This window comes from Panthera tigris, chromosome E3 (assembly GCF_018350195.1).
Source record: "Panthera tigris isolate Pti1 chromosome E3, P.tigris_Pti1_mat1.1, whole genome shotgun sequence".
In the NCBI taxonomy this organism is placed as follows: domain Eukaryota; kingdom Metazoa; phylum Chordata; class Mammalia; order Carnivora; family Felidae; genus Panthera; species Panthera tigris.
Window position 1 is genome coordinate 6,733,897 of NC_056675.1, and position 19,466 is coordinate 6,753,362.

Sequence of the window (19,466 nt, forward strand, 5' to 3'; positions counted from 1 at the left end):
GTTGCCTGTCACTGCCATTTCCTCATTTTAGTCCCGTCCTGTTTTTCTTGGATTGTTGATACATCACTATGCTGTTGGTCATGCCCCCCACTCTAGGCTCTCCTCCATACTGCTGCCAGAAGAATTTCCCTGGGAACAAATTTGATCATGTTAGTCTTTGCCTATAAAATAAAGTGCAAAGCCCTGGGTGTGGCTTATATGCCTCTTCATAGGTGGCTCTACTCTATTTTTTCACTACATCTTCTGTTTCCTGCCCACATGGAGCATACATTTCAGTCATATTGAATTTTTTTTCACTATTCCTTAAACTTAGTGTTCCCTTTTATGTTGCTGAGCCTTAGCATATACTATTACTTGTTTCTGGAATACGCTTTACCTTGTAGATCCTGATCGTAGTCAAGATCCCTCTCCAGGTCATTCTTTGAGGATGCCATCTCCAATCACCTAGGTAGGGGTTGTCCTTCCTAATTCTGCTTTGAGGCAGCATTACAATCCTTCTACCAGTATCCTGCACATAGTGGGTGGTCTATATGTTTTTGATTGGTTAAATCAAACAGGAAGTGTATTCATTTCCTAGGGTTGCCATAACAAATTACCGCAACTGCATGGCTTAATACAGCAGAACTATATTCTCACCATTTTGTAAGCTAGAAGTCCAAGAGGGCCTGTCTACCTCTGAAGGTTCTAGAGAGGAATCCGTCTTTGACTGATCCTAGCTTCTGGTGGTCCCCAGCAATTCTTGGGGCTCCTTGGCTTATGGCTGTATCATTGAATCTCTGTCTCTGTTGTCACATGACCTTCTTTTCTGTGTTTCCATATCTGAATCTTCCTCTTCTTTCTCTTATAAAGATATCAGTCATTGGGTTTAGCCCCAACCCCCCAATCCATTATGACCTCATCTGAACTCTGCAAAGACTCTGCTTCCAAATAAGGTCACATTCTGAGATTCCAGGTAGACGGGGGGGGGGGGGGGGGGGGGGGGCATTATTTGACACAGTACAGTATTACTCATTTCTCCTGCTGTTAGAAGTGAATATACTTGAGATCACACAGCTTTGTAGTTAAACTACTTGAAGAACTGCATAGATTTCCCCCTTTCCTCTAAATTAAAAGCAGATCAGCCAAGAAACTTTCTTTTAAACCTTTGTCCACAGGGACACATTTGATTTGCTTATTTCAAAGGGCAACTGCTCTCTTCCTGGGCTTCTCTAGCTCTGTCTCAGACTGACCACTGTCTGTTGAGGCGTTCTAGGGGGCCCTGCTGTCTACCAGAGTTTGGATCCAAGTTTTTGGTATTTTTTCTTTTTTTTTTTAATTTTTAAAATGTTTATTATTTTTTTAATATTTATTTTAGAGAGAGAGAGACAGACAGACAGACAGACCGTGAGTGGGGGATGGGCAGAGAGAGAGGGAGACACAGAATCCAAAGCAGACTCAGGCTCTGAGCTGTCAGCACAGAGCCTGATGCGGGGCTCGAACCCATGAAACGCGAGATCATGACCTGAGCTGAAGTCAGACGCCTAACTGACTGAGCCACCCAAGCGCCCCTAATGTTTGTTTATTTTTGAGTGACGGAGAGAGAATGAGCAGGGGAGAGGCAGAGAGAGAGGGAGACACAGAATCTGAAGCAGGCTCCAGGCTCTGAGCTGTCAGCACAGGGCCCATTGTAGGGCTTGAACCCACAAGCTGTGAGATCATGACCTGAGCCTAATTCAGATGTTCAACTGACTGAGCCACCCAGGCACCCCCTTCTTTTCTTTAAAAAGAATTTTGTTTTAAATTTTATTTTAGAGAGTGCAAGCAGGGGAGAGGGGCAGAGAGAGAGAGAGAATGGGAATCTTAAGCAGTCTCCACGTTCAGTGCAGAACTCAATTTGATGCGGGGCTTGATCTCACGATCCTGGGATCATGACCTGAGCCAAAATCGAGAGTCAGATGTCTGACTGCGCCAGCCAGGTGCCCCGATATTTTTTCTAAAAGTGGCTCTGATCTATGAAGAGATCTACCTCTCTGAATTTTATTTGAGCCTCAGTCCTGGAGACTTTTTATAAATGGTCTTTTTGGAACCATCAGTGATTTATAGATTCTTCTCTTGATGGAGGGGAACTTCCTTTTAATGAATTGCCGGGAAATAATCAGGAGCATTTTGAAGCACCTAATGTGCACAGGACTCTTTTCATAGTAGTGGGCTTGGAGAAAAAGAAATGGAAGACATCTTTTATTTTGAGGTGCTTTGAATATAAATTCACACACACACACACACACACACACATACACATACACATACACACACATAAAAATACTTCTGAGGAGAGGCCCAAAGACTGTGGTTAAATATCATGAAAGAGGTAGGAACTGAATGCTTTAGAGATTCAAAGGAGAGATCACTTCCAGCTAGGGTTAGAGCCGGGTTAGGTTTCAGGAAGGAGGCTGCCTTTGAGCTGGGTCTTGAAGGTCTAGGATTTTGATAGGTGACATTAGAATGGAGGCTGTTCCAGGTGGAGGAGAAGGATGTGTGTGGGGATATACATGTTCAGGAAATAGTTCACATTAATTGGAGTATAGAGAAGACGTGATAGGGGATGAGTCTGTAAGTCAGAGTGGAGTAAGATTGTGGGAGAAGAATGCCAGGCCCAAGAGCTTAGTTTGGTCAGCAGATGTTGAGGTATGATATGTTAGCTTTTCTTAACAGGAGGCTAGCTGGTGAGCATTGCATATGAAGGAAGAGAATCTGACTTGTTGAGTGTGGTATGGGAGGTGAGAGTTGCTTAGGATCTGACTTTAGGACATGAATAGTGATAACAGGAAGGTAGAGACAAAAATCAAGAAGTGATAACAGGAAGGTAGGGACAAAAATCAAGAAGTGTGCTGTAGGTAGAAGCAATAGTACTTGTTTACCGAGTGGATGTGAGGGCAGAGAAAGGAGTCACTGATCATTGTCAGTGCTAAAATGCTAAAGCTACAGGAGAGTTGCAAGAATATTATACCAAATATTCAAACTCCAGAAGGAGGAACAGATTTGAGACCTATTGATCTCAAGAGACTGGTATGAGAGCCACATGGAAATGTGTCTTTAGATTATTGGAGGTGCCGTAGCCTGTTACGGATATTCCCCATTTCAGGAGATGGGAACACAATCCCTTCAGCTACTTAACCCAGAGAGAAACAGCTTCTCTCATATTCATATCCAGCAGTCAGTACTCCTGTCCACACAACTATCAACGTTTTCCAGAATCCAAGTAATTCTTACTACCTTCTCCACCACAGTCTTGGTCCAGGGTGCCATCATCTTTCACCTGAACTATTGCAGCAGCCTCCTGGCTGGTTGTCCTGCCTCTACCATTGCCTTCCTACAGTCTATCCAAAATAGCAGCCGATGTGATCCTGTTAAAATGCCAGGTCTTGTCTTCCTCTGGTCAAAAGCCTCCTGTGGCTCCCCATCTCACTCGGCGAAAGAACACCTCTTCCAGTAGCCTATAGGGTCCTATGTTCTCTGATTCCCTTTTAATGTCTGTGACCTCATTTCTTACTACCCCTCCCCCTGCTCATTGCATTCCCATCACATTGCCTCCTTGAACACCCAGGGCCTTTGCACTTGTCATTTCTTCTATGTGCAATGCTCTTTCTCAGATACCCTTATCTCCTTCAAGTCTTTGCTTCAGTGTCATTTTCTTAGTCCTTCTTTGACCATGGTATGTAAAATTGGAACCCTTCTGCCCACTCCCTCCCCCTGGCACTCTACTCCTCTTCCTTGCTTTCTCTATGGTACGTGTATCTTCTTCCTCTAAGAGTATGTAATTTATAAGGTTTCTTGTCCAGCTCCCTTACTAAAATGAAATATCTTAGAAGGCAGAGTTTTTGCCTATTTGCCCACTGGTGTATCTCAGCACTTGGAACTGTACCTGGCATATTGTTGGTGCTCAGTAAGATGGATGTGAATGAGTGAAGTGTCACAGGACTCATAAAGAGGAGAAGTATTGAAGAATTCTACAAGGATCACTTTCAGCCAATGAAGAAGGTGCTATTGAATGGAGCCTGAGAGCTGTAGGATTTGCATTCTTGACTATGTCGGGCAGGCTGTCAGATCCTCTGTCTGTCGGCCCAAATAAAAGGCTCATCCTCTAGCATGCCTAAGCCTTCACATGTTGTTGGAGACAACAAAGCGATTGGTTCAACAAAAAGAAAAGATTTGGTGTAGGGGAGAGGATCAGAACAAGGCTGGAAAGACAGAGGCCAGGTCAGGGAGATACAGAAGAAACCCTCATTTGGCCTCAAGACCAAATGGAGTCATGCCCAGGCTATTGCTCTTTGACTTTTGATGAGCTGATGAAGACTTTATTAGCTTCTCTGTCTGATGTCTCACCTTATTAATGATCCCAGTTTTGAAGGGCTTCTGGGTTTAGATGCTCCTAGGCCTGTGGGACAAATCTGGAAGACTTAGAAGGTTGTAGAGTTAAGCTGTCCAGTAGGGTAGCACCAGCTACAATGGGCTAACTACATTGAAATTAATTAAATACAATTAAAAGTTCAGCTCCTCAGTTGCACTAGCCACATTTCAAGTGCTCAGTAGCCATCTGTGACTACTGGCTACTGTATTGGACAGTGCAGATGTGGAACAGTTACATAACCACAGTAAGTTCTGTTGGATTGTGCAGTGAATGACTTGAATTTACAGTACCAGTTCATTTTGGTATCTTGCGAAAAAGAATTGGCCTGCCTACCTATTTGTTTGGGCTTGACTGATGCCTTTGTCACTTTTTTTTTTCAAAGTACCTAACTTTTTAGACCTAGTCTCTGTGTTTGCAATTTGTGTCACTTACAAGGTAAACAGTTAAACACATGTGCAAATGGATATAAAAACATTAACCCAGTAGTCCATTCACACCTGTTAGAATGGCTGTCATTTAAACGACAAGAAGTAACAAGCGTTGGTGAGGATGTGGAGAAAAGGAATTCTTATACACTGTTGGTGAGGATGTAAATTGATGAACTACCAATAGAACTACCATATGATCCAGCAATTCACTTCTGTGTGTTTATCTGAGGGAAACAAAAGCACAAATCTCAAAAAGATATCTGCACCCCCCATGTTCATTACAGCATTATGTACAACAGCCAAGACTTGGAAACGGCCTAAGTGTCCATTGATGGATGAGTGGATAAAGCACATATGGTATACATACAAATATACATGTGTATACACAGTGGAATATTGTTCAGCCATGAAAAGGAAATCTGTCATTTTTGGAAACATGGATGGACCTTGAGGATATTATGCTAAGTGAAATAAATCAGAGAAAGACAGATACTGTATGATCTCACTTATATATGACATCCAAAAAAAACAAACAAAAAAACCCCCACCCCAACTCTTAGACACAGAAAACAAACTGGTGATTGCCAGATGTTGGGGGTGGGCCTGGGGGAATTGGATGAAGGGTGTCAAAAAGTAGAAACTTCCAGTTACAAGATAAATAAATCCTGAGGATGTAATGTACAACATGGCAACTATAGTTGATAATGCTGAAGAGTATGTTTGAAAGTTGCTGTGAGAGAGGACCTTAAAAGTTCTTATTACAAGAAGAAAATTTTTACAAATACAATATCTAAATTGAACATACAGAGGATGAGAGCATATCTGGATGTGGAGAACAAGTGATAAGACATCACAGATAATTATTAAATTCCTTCAATAAAATGGCTATTACCAAATAAAATCAGAGCTGTTTATATTCTAGGCTTTCCCTGCTGGTGGAAATGCTGCATTGGATATTCCTCAGCACTCCCTTCTTTCAGAAAGATCCCTGTTGGTAGAGGGCCTGCTTTCTTTAATACCACTGCGAACAAAACAAAACAAAAACAAAAACTTCTCTAGCTTCAGTGAGCCTTATTTCATAAGTATTTCTTGAGAGGAGGAATGTATTAAACAGGCAATGTTTTTCTATCATGTCTCCTTTAAATGCAGTTAGGGTGCAGGGTTTATTTTTGTATGTTCTGTTAGAGTTGAAATCGACTTGGAAATATTTCTACTCCATGCTTCATATTTTAAACAACTCTTCCTCTTCTCCCCTTTCCTTTATTAAATCTTCCCAATTTGCAGTATTTTTTAAAGATGCACATAAGTTGGTCTGAGTGTGTCTGTCCATGAGTGAGCATCTGTGTATAGAGAGATGCTCTGGTGAAGAAGGTGTTGGCATTTGATGATGTGAAGATAGTCTTCCCTGTTACCTCAGAGACAATCACGAGGCCAGGGTACCATGTAGACAGAACCTCTGGGGTAGGATACTCCTCTTTAATTTATTTGTTTAGTCCCTTCCCCTCCCCACACAGAGACCCCAGAATCTCCCTTCTAATGTTCTGAGATACTTCTACTTCCCCCAAACACCGCTTTCCTTTCTGCTAATCCCAGTACATCTGTCTGGTTAGCTACTTCATATATAAACCCTAATTTTAGTTTCCCACTGCTTTCTCCAGTTCTGCACAACTTGTATCCATCTTTTCTCTGTACTGCAGGGCCATTTTTCATACATTTTGTTGAACCAAATCCTTCTTGAATACTCTGACCATCCTGTTTCCCACCAGGAATTTTTCTTATTACATTTTACCTTTTTTATATTTTCTGTCAGATGGTGAGACCTGGACTGAGGATCAATTAATTATAAAGCAGAAAAGTCTTGAAGTAGGGCTACACTACCTGAAGGAGATGAATGTGAACAAAACAAACACGAGGGGCTCTATGAATGCAGATGAAACTTCTGTAACGTCATAAACTCTATCCAACAGCCACAGATTCTTAATTGAAGAGACATCCCAAATGTGTAGTATTTGTGGAAAGTTATTTAGGCGAAACTCATACCTTATTCAGCATGAAAGAATCCACACACAAGGGAAGACTTTTGAGTGTCATGAATGTGGAAAAACTTTTGGCCATAGTTCAAACCTTATCCAGCATCAAAGAATACATACTGAAGAAAAACCCTATGAATGCAGTAACTGTGGGAAAGCCTTCTGGTGCAGTTCACACCTTATCCAGCATCAGATAACTCATACAGGAGAAATGCCTTATATGTGTAATGAATGTGGAAAAGCTTTTGTTCAGAGCTCAAGTCTTACTTGACACCGGAGAATCCACATCAGGGAGAAACCCTATGTGTGTAGTGAGTGTGGGAAGGCCTTCAGCCAGAGCTCAAATCTAATAGAACATCAGTGAGTTCACACCAAAGAGAGACCATATGAATGCAATGACTGGGAAAGCTTACAGTTGTAACTTGCACCTCATTAAACACCACAGAGGTCCACACAGGGGAGGCTCCTTATGATTGCAGCAAGTGTGGGAAATCTTTTAGTAGGAGTTCACTTCTTATTAAACACCATAGAATTCACATTGGAGAGAAACCCAATGAATGTAGTGAATGTGGGAAGGCCTTCAGTCAGAACTCTCACCTTATTCAGCACCAGAAAACTCACAGTGGAGTAAAAGCTTCTGAATGTAAGGAGTGTGGGAAAAACTTCACGTACAGTTCATGCCTTTCTGATCATCTGGGAATCCATATAAGAGAGAAACTGCGAATGAAATGAAGATGGTAGATAGAGCCTTTGGTCAGAGTTCAGCTCTGATTGAATGCCAGAGAGCCCGCATGGGGAAGAAACCCTTTGGGTTTCATGAGGGTGTACAGCCTCCAGTCCTGGCTCAACTCTTATTAAGATTTGAAAATCCAGATAGTGGATAGATCTCATGGATGTGTTCAACACATGAAAACCTTTACACAGAGTTTCCACCTTATTCAGCATCATTAGGTTCACCTTGGAGGAAAGTGTGTCAGAGAGGGGTGTGAAAGGAACCTAATGCAGCACTACCAAGGTGATGGCTAAGTGGAACCTTCAGTTAGTGCTGCTGTTTATTTGATGTTTAGGATCTGCATCACAGGGAGATTCTGTGGTTTGCTTTTCAGATCTTCCCAGTTGTCTTCTGAAAATGGAATGAGTCAGATCCACTCTAGGGAAGAAAGAATCAGGGAATTCTGGATTCAGACTCATAGATAAGGAAAGCAGCAAGGTGACTTTTGAACCCAGTAGCTCTCCTTCTAGCTCATCTATTCTGTTGTAACTCTTGATGGAAGTGACCCTTGGGTCTTGGACCAGCATTTCGCTCCTCAGTGTCCTGCAGATTATTGAATCTCTTGTTTTATATGACCTAAATGCACTTAATAAACAGGCAAATTTTCTAGGCCAAATAACTTCAGTATGACATGTCACGGGCTTTGTTATATGTCAGCTTGGGTAGGTTGAAATGCACTTGCCAGACTTCCCTTTCCTGTAATTTTTGGTTCTTGAGGGCTAGAGAGGGAGATTCTTGGGAGACTGGGAGGGCAGAAAAAAAGCAGCAGTTATTTTGTAACTCACCCATGTCGTTGCTAGTCAGCAGCTGGGCCTGCAAAGGGTCCACCTTCCCCTGGATCCTCCTTTGCCTTCCCTAGGTTGTGTGTGTGTGTGTGTTTGTGTCCTCGTGGTTTTACCCCTCTGATTGAATCCTAGTCATACTCAAGGTCACTGTTCTTGTGACAAGTACACATTTATTTTAAGTTTAGGTGGAGAGAAATGGGTAACTTCTGGCTGTTTTTGAAACAAAACTTCAATAATAATTTTCAAGATTTCCTTTGAGAAAAAGCCACAGTTCAAACTCCTTTATAACAAGAATTACATCGTAACCTGAGGCAGAGCTTCACTACTGGGTAATTGTTGAGGAAAAAATTGAATAGTGTGATACATAATAGATCATTTTTTTAAGGATTTTTTTATTTTGGGGTGCCTGGATGGCTCAGTTGGTTGAGCATCTGACTTCAGCTCAGGTCATGATCTCATGGTTTGGGAGTTTGAGCCCTGCATTGGGTTCTCTGCTGTCAGTGCAGAGCCTGCTTCGGATCCTCTGTCTCCCCTCTCTCCTCTCTGTCTCTGCCCCTCCCCCACTCATGTGTGTGCTAGCGCTTGCTCTCTCTCAAAAATGAATAGGATTTTTATTTTTAAGAAATCTCTGCACCCAAACATGGGACTTGAATTCATGACCCTGAGATCAAGAGTCACATGCTTCACCAGCTGTGCCAGCCAGGTGCTCCCATAATGGATACAATTAAAAAAAACACACAAAAACTTTTGAGTACTCATTACCATGAATATTTTTTTTTTCAACTTTTTTTATTTATTTTTGGGACAGAGAGACAGAGCATGAACGGGGGAGGGGCAGAGAGAGAGGGAGACACAGAATCGGAAACAGGCTCCAGGCTCCGAGCCATCAGCCCAGAGCCTGACGCGGGGCTCGAACTCACGGACCGCGAGATCGTGACCTGGCTGAAGTCGGACGCTTAACCGACTGCGCCACCCAGGCGCCCCACCATGAATATTTTTTATCACTGAAATAAATCCCAAAAATATCTCTACTGGGTAGTACATTGTTAGATTTATTCTAGGTATCTGAGAAAAATACCTACTTTGTTATAAATGCTTATTTTTTATCACAAAAAAATAAGATTGTTTTACCCCTAGTTAGTCTGGATTAATGATTATTTAAAATATCAAGTGAAAATTATACTTACATTGTAGACTCTTAAAATTGAAACTTGCCTGTCCTGCAGCTTCCATGCCTGGTCTCGTGCTGTGCACACAGTAGGTATTGAGTGGGTGGCTGTGGGATGAATCTGTTTACTGGACACCAAAGTCTTGTTGTTTGTCTCAGCTCTTCTATCTACACTCCTCTACCTTCCTCTCTGTATAATCTGGAGGTGATTATTAGCACTAACTAAGGGTCACCTTGCCATCTAGATGTCCCGAGTATGGACTTGCACTCTGTGAGGCCTGGTCTAACCTCTGAGCTGGTGTGCCCTCTTACTCTACTCGGCATGTGACCCTTCTCGAGTCCCTCCCCACTCCTTTCACCACAGAATGGGCCCTTTCCTTCTGTGGGGTCTTAAGAAGCTTCAGGGATGAGGCAGGGCGTGATGAGTTGGGTTTGAAGGCTGGGCAGGATTTTTTTTTTAAGGGTATTTATCCATTTTGAGAGAAAGAGAGAGAGAAAGCACATGTCGGGAGGGCAGAGAGTGCATGAGAGAGGGAATCTCAAGCAGGCTCCACATTGTCAGTACAGAGCCCAACGCAGGCTTGAACTCATGAACGGTAGGATCATGACCAGAGCCAAGATCAAGAGTTGGACGCGTAACTGACTGAGGTGCCCCACAGACTGGGCAGGATTCTGACTGGCAGAGAAGAATAGCAGGGAGGGGCATCTCAGGACAAAGTCATTGTGCAGGGTCATGGGCCAGGCTCCAAGGGTGGAGGTGTCCGTGGGGACCAGGAAAGGAGAGCAAAGAGTTTGTCTAGCCGTATCAAAGGCACTAAAGTAGTGGGGGAGCGGCTCCTGGCTGGTTCAGTCAGTGGAGCATGCAACTCTTGATCTCAGAGTTGTTAAGTTCAAGCCCCACGTAGGGTGTAGAGATTACTTAAAAAAAAAAAAAAAAAAAAAAAAAAAAGGTGTAGGAAAAAAACCCACTAAAGCAGGGCTCTGGTTCTTTGGGCACAAGTATTACTAGTGGCCAGAAAATTGACTAAGCTGTTAGACCTCAGGTGAACACGAGGGCAGCCGCTCATCCAGGTTGGCCAGGCTTTTCTCAGTCTTAGTATTGGAAGTCTCACATCTGAGAAAATGCTCAGTCCTGTGCGAACCAGGATGACTGATCACCTGAAGCCATAGTAACCCCACATCCTTGCCCATTCATGGCTCCTAGCTGCAACAGGACATAATAGAGCGGGAATTCTTTTTTATAAATTTTTTTTCAACGTTTTTTATTTATTTTTTGGGACAGAGAGAGACAGAGCATGAATGGGGGAGGGGCAGAGAGAGAGGGAGACACAGAATCGGAAACAGGGTCCAGGCTCCGAGCCATCAGCCCAGAGCCTGACGCGGGGCTCGAACTCACGGACCGCGAGATCGTGACCTGGCTGAAGTCGGACGCTTAACCGACTGCGCCACCCAGGCGCCCCTGGGAATTCTTAACTTAGGTAGCATACTGTATCACCCGGGGGGCTTTCAAAGTACCTCAGTCCCAATCTCAGAGATTTTATGGAATTGAGTATGACCTGGATATTGGGATTTTGCAAGTTACCAGCGAATTCTAATGTGCATTCAAGGTTGGGAACCTATATATGCAATAGGGGACAACAATGCTTCACAGGTGCTGAAAGACACAAAAAGATCACATAGGATCTGTGGCGTAGTCACTGAGGGCTAGCAAGAGGGCTGGACTGGGAGTGTGGAGCACATCAGGAGCCTATGTGAAAGGAGAGAGAAGGTGTCCCAGGTGAAGGAGCTGTGGGGCCCTGGCATTGGGAATGGAGCCAGCTAGTGGGTGGATTCCCTAAGTGCAGTAAACCAGGTCTGGGGGCTGGAGAGCAGAGGCCTGCTCACTTCCCAGTTCTGTTAACTGGTAAAACTACAGTTTGGGTTTTCCCTTGGGAACTCTGGCCCAAGGAAGCACAGAGTCTGGGGGAAGTCAGAGCTCCAGCTCATGGGGACTCCACCCCATTTTCCAGCAGACAGTTATTCTTGCTTGTCCTCTACCCTGAACCTGGGAAAATATGAAAATGCTTCCAGAGGAGGCTATAACCTAAGCCTGTGCACACATTCTAAAATCTCCAGTCCTGGAGGGGGCTGGCCTGGTAGTCCTTAGCCATGCTGTGGGCGCAGCCTTGGGCTCCCCTGAATGAGAGGTTCTTCCTGTGCTCTGTTAGAGGATGGAATCTGGGAAAGGGAAGATAGTAAGAGGAAGAGGAATTTTGGCATTGGCGCCCAAATAGGGCTGCTTTAATTTACCAGAGGCCTCTCATGGCCCTTAGAATGTAACTCTACAAGACCCTTCACGTCTCTGCTCTGCCTATTGACGTCTTCAGTTCTCTGGGGGCCGCTCCTTCCAGTCATTTTGAAATTTGTTGGGTCCTTGAACACAGTATTTTTTCAAATGTAGGTCAAAGCAACTAGTGGGTCATAAAATTAATTTATTGGAGTGAGTTGCAACCAGCACTGAGGGTAAAAGAAAAAAGTAAGCATGACTGGACTGGGATAGAAAGCATTTGTGTGCATTGCACGTAGCTAAGGGAAGTGAGATTTTTCCATGTGCACATGTACACATATGTGCCATGTATAGTAGTTCTTGCTGAAGAGCAGGTGAAAATCTTTGCACAATGCAATCCCCTTTTGGGGATAAGATTCCATGTAGATCCTGCCTCCTTGCAGGTCTTCCCTTGGGCTGAATTGTCCTCTGCTATCCCTGTAGTGTGCTATCCATCCTTTGTGTACTGAGCACATTTTTTAAAAAAGTGATTTATTCAGGTACCGGTCTCTGTGCTAGATGGCAAGTTCTGCGAGGGCAAGGACTGTACATACAGAACATTGAACGTCGTATCTGTCATTAGAGAAAGCACTTTGATGCTGCGTGGCTGAGTACTTTAGGTTACTGCTGTGGATATGTTCTTAGCCAAGTTTCTTTTTATTTTTTCCAGTTTTTTTATCTGAGAGATTTCAATATACGGAAAAGTTGAAAAATGGTATAAATGAACACGCTATATATCCTCTATGTAGATAAGTAATTATTATCACTTGTCCATACCTACTTTCTATCCATATAATTTTTTTTCTGAATTATTTGAGAGCACGCATGGACATAACCTTCACCCCTAAGTAGCATGGCATGCTTCTCCTACAAGTAAGGTTAGTCTCCTACATAATCGCATCACTTTTAACATGCTTAAGAAAAAGAATTTAATTTCCTAATAACATCTAAAATGCAGTCTATATTCAGACTTTCCCCAGTTGTCCCAAGAATGTGTTTTATAGCAATTTTATTTCTAATCAGAAAAAAAAAAAACAAACCCAGGGTCACATTGCATTTGGCTTTATGTCTCTTTAGTTTCTTTTAATCTAGAATAGTTCCTCTGCTTTTGTTTGTTCATTTGTTTGTGACAATGACTTTTGGAGGAGTCCAGAACAGTTATCCTTTAGAATTTTTCACAGAATTGGTTCCTGTTGTCCTGTGGTGGTATTTAACTTCCCTCCACCCCCCTGTATTTCCTCTAAACTGGAATGAGGTTTAGAGGCTTGATTAAACATTTTTGGCAAGAAAACCTCATAGGTCATGTCTCCATACTGTAATGCCTCCGTAGGCAACCGACGTCATATTATCCCACCCTAAGTCGTGCCGTTTATTCACCTGTTTCAGGTAGTGACTGCCAGATCTCTGCTACGTAAACGTATGTTTTCCTTTTGCAACTAGTAATTTGTAAGGACGATAAACTCTAGCACCATGCAAATAATGTATTCCCCTACAGCCTAATGTTTTTAGCAACTATCCATGATCTTCTGGGCAAGTTCTTAACCCGAGACTTTATTCATTTTCGGTATGAGGATAATAATCCGTCATTTGGGTTTACTGTATAATGAGATTCAAAAGTATAACATAACAGTGCACGTGAAAATGCTGCCCTGGTCTGCCATGATTTCTCCCTTCTTCTGAAGACACCATTCCTCTTCCTTTAAGAAAGTTTTTATGTTGATCCAGATATGTAATCCACATTGCTGACTTCTCAGTGACCCTGTCTGCCTGGCCACTGTGAAGCACAGTTGACTTATCTTCTCTGGCCAGAGTGGAATGAGCATGTGACTTGAGCTAATCAGAATGCTTACTTGGGAAATTTTGAAACAAGGAGAGGGTGAGAATAGGGTGAGGAAAACCTTCTTTTCCTCCAGGATGACTAAATGTGAAGACTGGAGTCTGGAAGTGAATTGTTTCCCCTGCCACCTGGAGAATGAAAAACTATCTATCGGGTGGAGGAGATCAGAGTTATCTGTCTGAGATGAGGGCAGAAGGTTGTGGGAAGGGGGAGGGTCTTCCTGGCCTAGCTCTGGTCCTGCCAGCTGGACCTCTGCCCCGAGCCAGCTAAGCCTGTGGAGGCTGTCTCCGGTGAACATTTACAAATTGGGTTCTGAAACTTTGAGAGATACAATCCTGAGCAGTATAGGGGCCTGTCACATGCCTCTCACGTGATAGGTGACTGGGTGAATTAGTGGCCAATCCCATCTCGGTTTTGAATATGTCAGGGCCAGAGGAGAGGTGAGCAGGTGCCAGACATGATACTGACTTTTAAACATCTTAGAGTTACAAATGCATTTCCTTGGTGAAAGCAGACTCAAAGTGGGGCGGAGTGGGGGTTGTGTGTGGTGCTGCTGGTGGTTTATCCAGCTCTAAGTGTGGCCACCCCCTACCTGTCTCCCAAAGCCGGAAGTTAGTCCTGCCCTCTCTGAAGAGTCTTCCCCCAGGTTGAAACCAGCCGCCAGGGTGAGAAGTGTAGCCAGCCTTCTTAGGGGAGAGCAGAGAAGGGGAGAGGGATGGAGGGGCCGGGAGGCCTGAGGGTGATCAGGCCCATGCACAGGACAAAGGCTTGGGAGGCTGCAGGAGTGGGGTGATCAGGGATGAGGGTCTTGGAGAAGGGGAATGAACTGGCAGGCTCCTGAGGAGTCAGGGGGGCTTGTCATTGGACGGGTCATTGGACCCTTTTAGCCCTCCAACAAGAGGAGTTACTATTATTATTCCCACTTCACAGACGAGAAAACTGACACCCAAGAAGAAGTAAATTACCCAAGGACACCCTGCTGGTAATGGCAGAGCTGGAATTCGAATTCAGATCTGCCCGGCTCGAGATCACTTCCACCCCGTTTGGCGCACGGGTGCGCGAGGTCCGTTCTGCAAACAGCCCCGGAGGTCAGGTACCCCGGGCCGAGGGCCAGGTGAGTGGGCAGGTGAGGCTGCAGGGCCGATGAGCCCCCACCCTCCGCCCCAGGGCCCCGCGGGCTCCGTGGGCTCTGTCAGGAGAGGGCGCATTCTTGCTCCCGCCTCCGGGCCAACGGAAGCTCTGGACAGAGGGACAAGCTCTGGGCCAAAGGGTTGGATGAGGGGCTGGCCTAGAGGGAAGCCCTGCCCTAGAGACCCGGAAACCCCGAAGGTGCCCCAGGAGGGAGGAGAGACCACCCGGGAGGGAGCGGCAAGGTGGGCCCAAGGATTGGGGGCGTGGAGAGGGCCCCCAACACCCCTCCCACTGCCGCCTTCAGGCCACTCCCCAGGCTTTTGCGACCCACTGCGGTGGCGGGGCTGGGGGGATGATCAGAGGTGGCAGGGGTGGGGGGATGATCAGATCTGGGTCCATCGTTGTTTCCGGAAAATGTCACTGTGGCTTTGGGGCAAGGGAAGGGCCCAGGAGGCTTTTCAGCAGGAAGGAACCTCAGAGCAAACCCGGATCAATTTGCTGCCCAAGTTGCCACTAATGACTGGTGGGAAAAGGGAGTGAGGCACCCTGTGACCCTGACAGGTACCCCCACCATTCCAACCCAGATGTACTTTATGTCACCCACCTCATTCATTCCCTAGCGGGTCCCAGCTGACCCCGGGGTTGCACGGCCTGGGGTGGGGGGGGGGAGGCGGGGACAGGGGTGCATTCTGGCTGCTGCAGGGTAGCTCAGAACTGTCCCAGAGGGAGCCCAGAGTGAGAAGCCTCCGCACAAGCCCTGGTTCCCAGATGCCAGTCCTCCAGGCTCCACGTAGCTAGCAGCTCTTTTACTTTCCAGTGTCACAGATCCTTTTTAAATAATAGTTAAAACACTCTGTGTAATAGTAGCTGACAGTTGTTTTTGTTTTATTTTGAATGTTTTTGGCAAAATAAAAAGTTGGCAGTTCTAAATCGCCCCCCCTCCCCTTCACTCTCCCTTTCTCACACATGCAAATGAGCTTACCTAGTAGGAAGAATTCACTGGCCACTAAACTCCAAACTAAACTGCTGGCCTGGTCAGCTGAGGTGGGAGAGGCAGCCATGTGGGATTCTGGTCCTTGCCCCAGGGCTGGCTGACTGTGGGATTCTGGACCAGTGGTGGGTCTTTCTCTCCTGCTCTGTTTCAACACTACAAAAGGATGTACAAATCCCCTGTCATATTAACAGGTCTATGGTCCTTCGAGTCTGGCCTAGATCAATGCACCCCACAAGTTGTATATCTGTGGGGCGCAGTCATCCAGGCCCAGTGCTAAGAGCTGTTCCGAAGGTCCTTCTCACTGGTGAGCAGCCGGACAGGGGGGAAGATAGGACTGGGGTATGCCTGGCCCTGAAGTAAGCCAGGCAGGGGAGAGGAAAGCATTGCACCTTGTGACGTGTTTTTGTGTCTCTCACCCCGTAGTTACCAAGAGCCTGCGAGTTCCTGTCTGTTTTCATCCCTGAATCACCCCCATTGGCCTAAGCTGGTCATGGGGCGTCCAGTAAGTGTGGAGGGAATGCATAGTGGCTGATGGCTGGGAGGGCTGTGTGCAGTGGCCAGGACCAGGCTGAGCTTCACAGGAGAGTTGGGCTTTGAGGAGGAAAGTGGGGAAGGAGGCTGGAGGAGTTGGGGATGGCTCTGGTATTCCAGGAGTAGAGGGAGACCTGTGGGCATGGGGCAGGAACAGTGTGGGTGTGGGGACTTTCAGAGAGGAAGCCTGGGAGGACAAGGAAGGCAGATGAGATGGGGACATGGAGACAGGGAGAGGCCGGCACACGCTGCATGCCAGCATGTGGTGATGGAGAATGGCTGAAATGGGGAAAACACGAAGGGTGGTTTTAGACAAATTGAGGTTGTGGGGGGGGGGGGCAGGGGGCAGGCAGGACACAGACCATCGAAAGACAATGTCCAGTGTCCTCTGTCCCACCCAGAGCAGGGGGGTCAAGATGTAGCCATGACTTATACCGGACAGTTTTAGAGCTGGGACTGCTCTCCGGGCCAACCGACTCCCATCATTTGAGAGCAAAGGAGACTGGGGCCCTGAAGTTCAAGTGACTCATCAGTGAGGCCTGGAGGGTGGAGGGAGCGTCTAAAGGGGAGCTTTGGAGAGAGGGAAGGATGAAGTTGTTCAGGTGGGAACAAGAAAAAGTAGTGACAGGAAGGAGGTAAAAGCACATTGGGATGTTTCCAAACCACTCTGCCAGCACTCAAAGAGCACTCTGTGTACCTGGTTATACGCAGCGTGTTTGGGTAGGAGGTGCAGGAGGGCACCCGCACTCCACCCTCCGCCATTAGGCTGGTCCTATTTGTGGTGATCAGCAGGTCCCACAGCCTTAGAGACTCTTCTTGCCCCGGCTGCAGGTTGGGGGGTCTGCATTGGAGCCTCTCCAGGTGTTGGGCCTGAGCATGGATGTTCACACAGAATGAGGACTGGAGAGAGCAACCCCTCACACTAAGGGCTTTGCACCTCATTATCCTTATTATCTCTCTCATCATCATTCTGAAATCCCCAAAGCTCTTAACTGTTAGCTGCCTGCCAAGCTTAGTGGGGAGGGTCTTTGTAGGTGGGTGGTAGTTAACAGAACTGAGCAGTGAGAACTTTAGGGTTGGAAGGGTTTGGGGATGGCCCATTCCAACGTCCTCGTTTTATTGAGGTGGAAATTAGGGCTCAGAGAAGGGACCCTGCTTACCCAAGATCACCCAGTGACTTAGCGGCAAAAAAAAATGTTTTATGCATTTTTTTAGGTCTGCTGAAGAAGTCTGTGAGGCTGAAAGTTTATCCAGGCAAGGAAATCAACATTTCCCGAGCCTCACATATGTGCTACCGTTTGTGCAGGCATCATCTCCTTCCCTGTGTTCCACTTGAGAAGCCTTCACTTTTCCCTTGAACAGGTGATGCTGACTTTGGAGGACAAGGACATGAAGGGGTTCACGTGGGCCATAGCCCCAGCTTTGACCTCCCTGGGCTACCTGCTTATACTGCTGGTCTCCATCTTTCCCTTCTGGGTGCGGCTTGTAAACGAGGAGTCCCATGAAGTGTTTTTCAGTGGCCTGTTTGAGAACTGCTTCCATATCAAATGCTGGAAGCCTCGACCCTTATCAGGTAAGGAGGGATGGAGGTGGGGATGGGGCAGAGGGAGATGGGGCCAGTGTGGGCACTTTGGGTGACAGAGAGGACAGAATTTAATAAGCCCCTAAGGGCATTTTCTGAGTCTCTACTTTTGGGGTTAGAGGAAAGTAGTGGCCAGGAGAAGGTTGATAATATCAGGTTGACCACCAGGGTCAGGAGCAAATGTGTCAACAACAAAGTTTATTTGCGGGGTAGGGCTGGATCCATCTAGGATGGAGGGGCGGGGGTCCTGCCCTACTCTGTGAGGCTGGATTTCAGCCTCACTTGTCAAACACCCGTCCGACTGTGGGTGGCTGCTCTACAGAGAATGTGCTCAGGCCTGAGGACCACATTTCGAAGGGAATGCACAGAAATATGAGCTCAGTGGACTGTGGATGCACTCGAGGCTGTGTTTTTATAAGGGGCTTGAGAGGGTCAGGGGGATGTCTGTCTTGGAAAGGAGGTGAACCTGGGGGATATAGGGGTTCTCTCCTGATAACAGAAGAGGAGAAGCCTCTTTGGGGGAAGATGGGCCACACTGTGTGAGCTCCTTGATCTGGAATTGCTCAGCCTCGGTACTACTGACACTTTGGCTGGAAAACCTTTGTTGCGGGGCTCTCCTGTTGTTTGCAGGACAGTTAGTAGCACCCCTGCCCTCTACGGCCCACTTGATGCCAGTCGCACCCCGTACCCTCAGTTGTGACAACCAACTTACCTCTTAGCATTGCCAAATATCCCTGGGGTGAGGAGGTGCAAACCTGTCTCCAGTTGAAAACCATTGGTTTAGCCCAAGAGTAGATTCTAGAAGTTTAGTGATACCTTTGTCTTGGGAGTTTAGTGATACGTTTGTCTTTTTGTCCCACCCCCCAGCTGTCCATCTCTGCGTGCTTAGAAGACTATAAAAACTCATATTAACAGCAGCTCTTTCTGCCCATGGGTCCTGTCCCCATGCTTTAATAAAATCATCTTTTTTTGCACCAACCCCCCCCAAACAAAGAAACCCTAAAAACCTCATTTTAACATGGGTCTGAATCATGCCAATAATAGGGGAATAAATCACCCTGTCATCAAGTCCCTTGCTCTGCTATTTTGGATCTATTTCATGACTTGTGTTAACTGGGATAATTAAATAAGCATTCCCCACAGAGTTCAGAACATCTCAACCTCACAGGTTCTGATTTGCACCAGCCACTTATTTCAGTGTGACCAGTATTGATGGAGTTCTTCACATTTCCACATGCAACTTGTATCATTTATGTTGCTTACTAAAATGACTGTTTGTCCATCTAATTTTTTTTTCCCCATACACTTCCATGTCACGGGGAACAAGATGTTGGAACCAGAGCATTCATTGTTGGGGGCAAAGTGGAGGGGTCAGAGCTGGGGTCCCAGGCCATGCTGTGGGACTGAGGGTGGTAAGCTGGTGGGGGGGGGGGCTTCTCTTTGCAGGCTCTGCGGGGCTCTGTCCCTTGTCACGGGTCAGGTGTCCAGCTGCAGCCCAGCCTCCCCTCCCCCACAG

The 19,466-nt window shown here is 46.1% G+C and overlaps 1 protein-coding gene across 5 annotated transcripts in view; it reads left to right on the forward strand.

Annotated features, from left to right (window-relative positions):
- The window catches only part of TMEM225B (transmembrane protein 225B), a 29,372-nt gene that overhangs the window by 2,838 nt on the left and 7,068 nt on the right, over positions 1–19,466 (forward strand). Inside the window, exons 3-6 of one of the 5 annotated variants that reach the window (XM_042971983.1) lie at positions 14,643–14,826; positions 16,029–16,141; positions 16,261–16,339; positions 17,731–17,941. In XM_042971983.1, the coding sequence (XP_042827917.1) occupies positions 16,328–16,339; positions 17,731–17,941 (223 nt within the window). In that variant the 5' untranslated portion in view covers positions 14,643–14,826; positions 16,029–16,141; positions 16,261–16,327. Of the gene's footprint in view, positions 1–14,642; positions 14,839–16,028; positions 16,142–16,260; positions 16,340–17,583; positions 17,942–19,466 lie in introns of those variants that run through there. The other 4 variants (XM_007081059.3, XM_042971984.1, XM_042971986.1 and 1 more) reach the window with 4 other exon arrangements.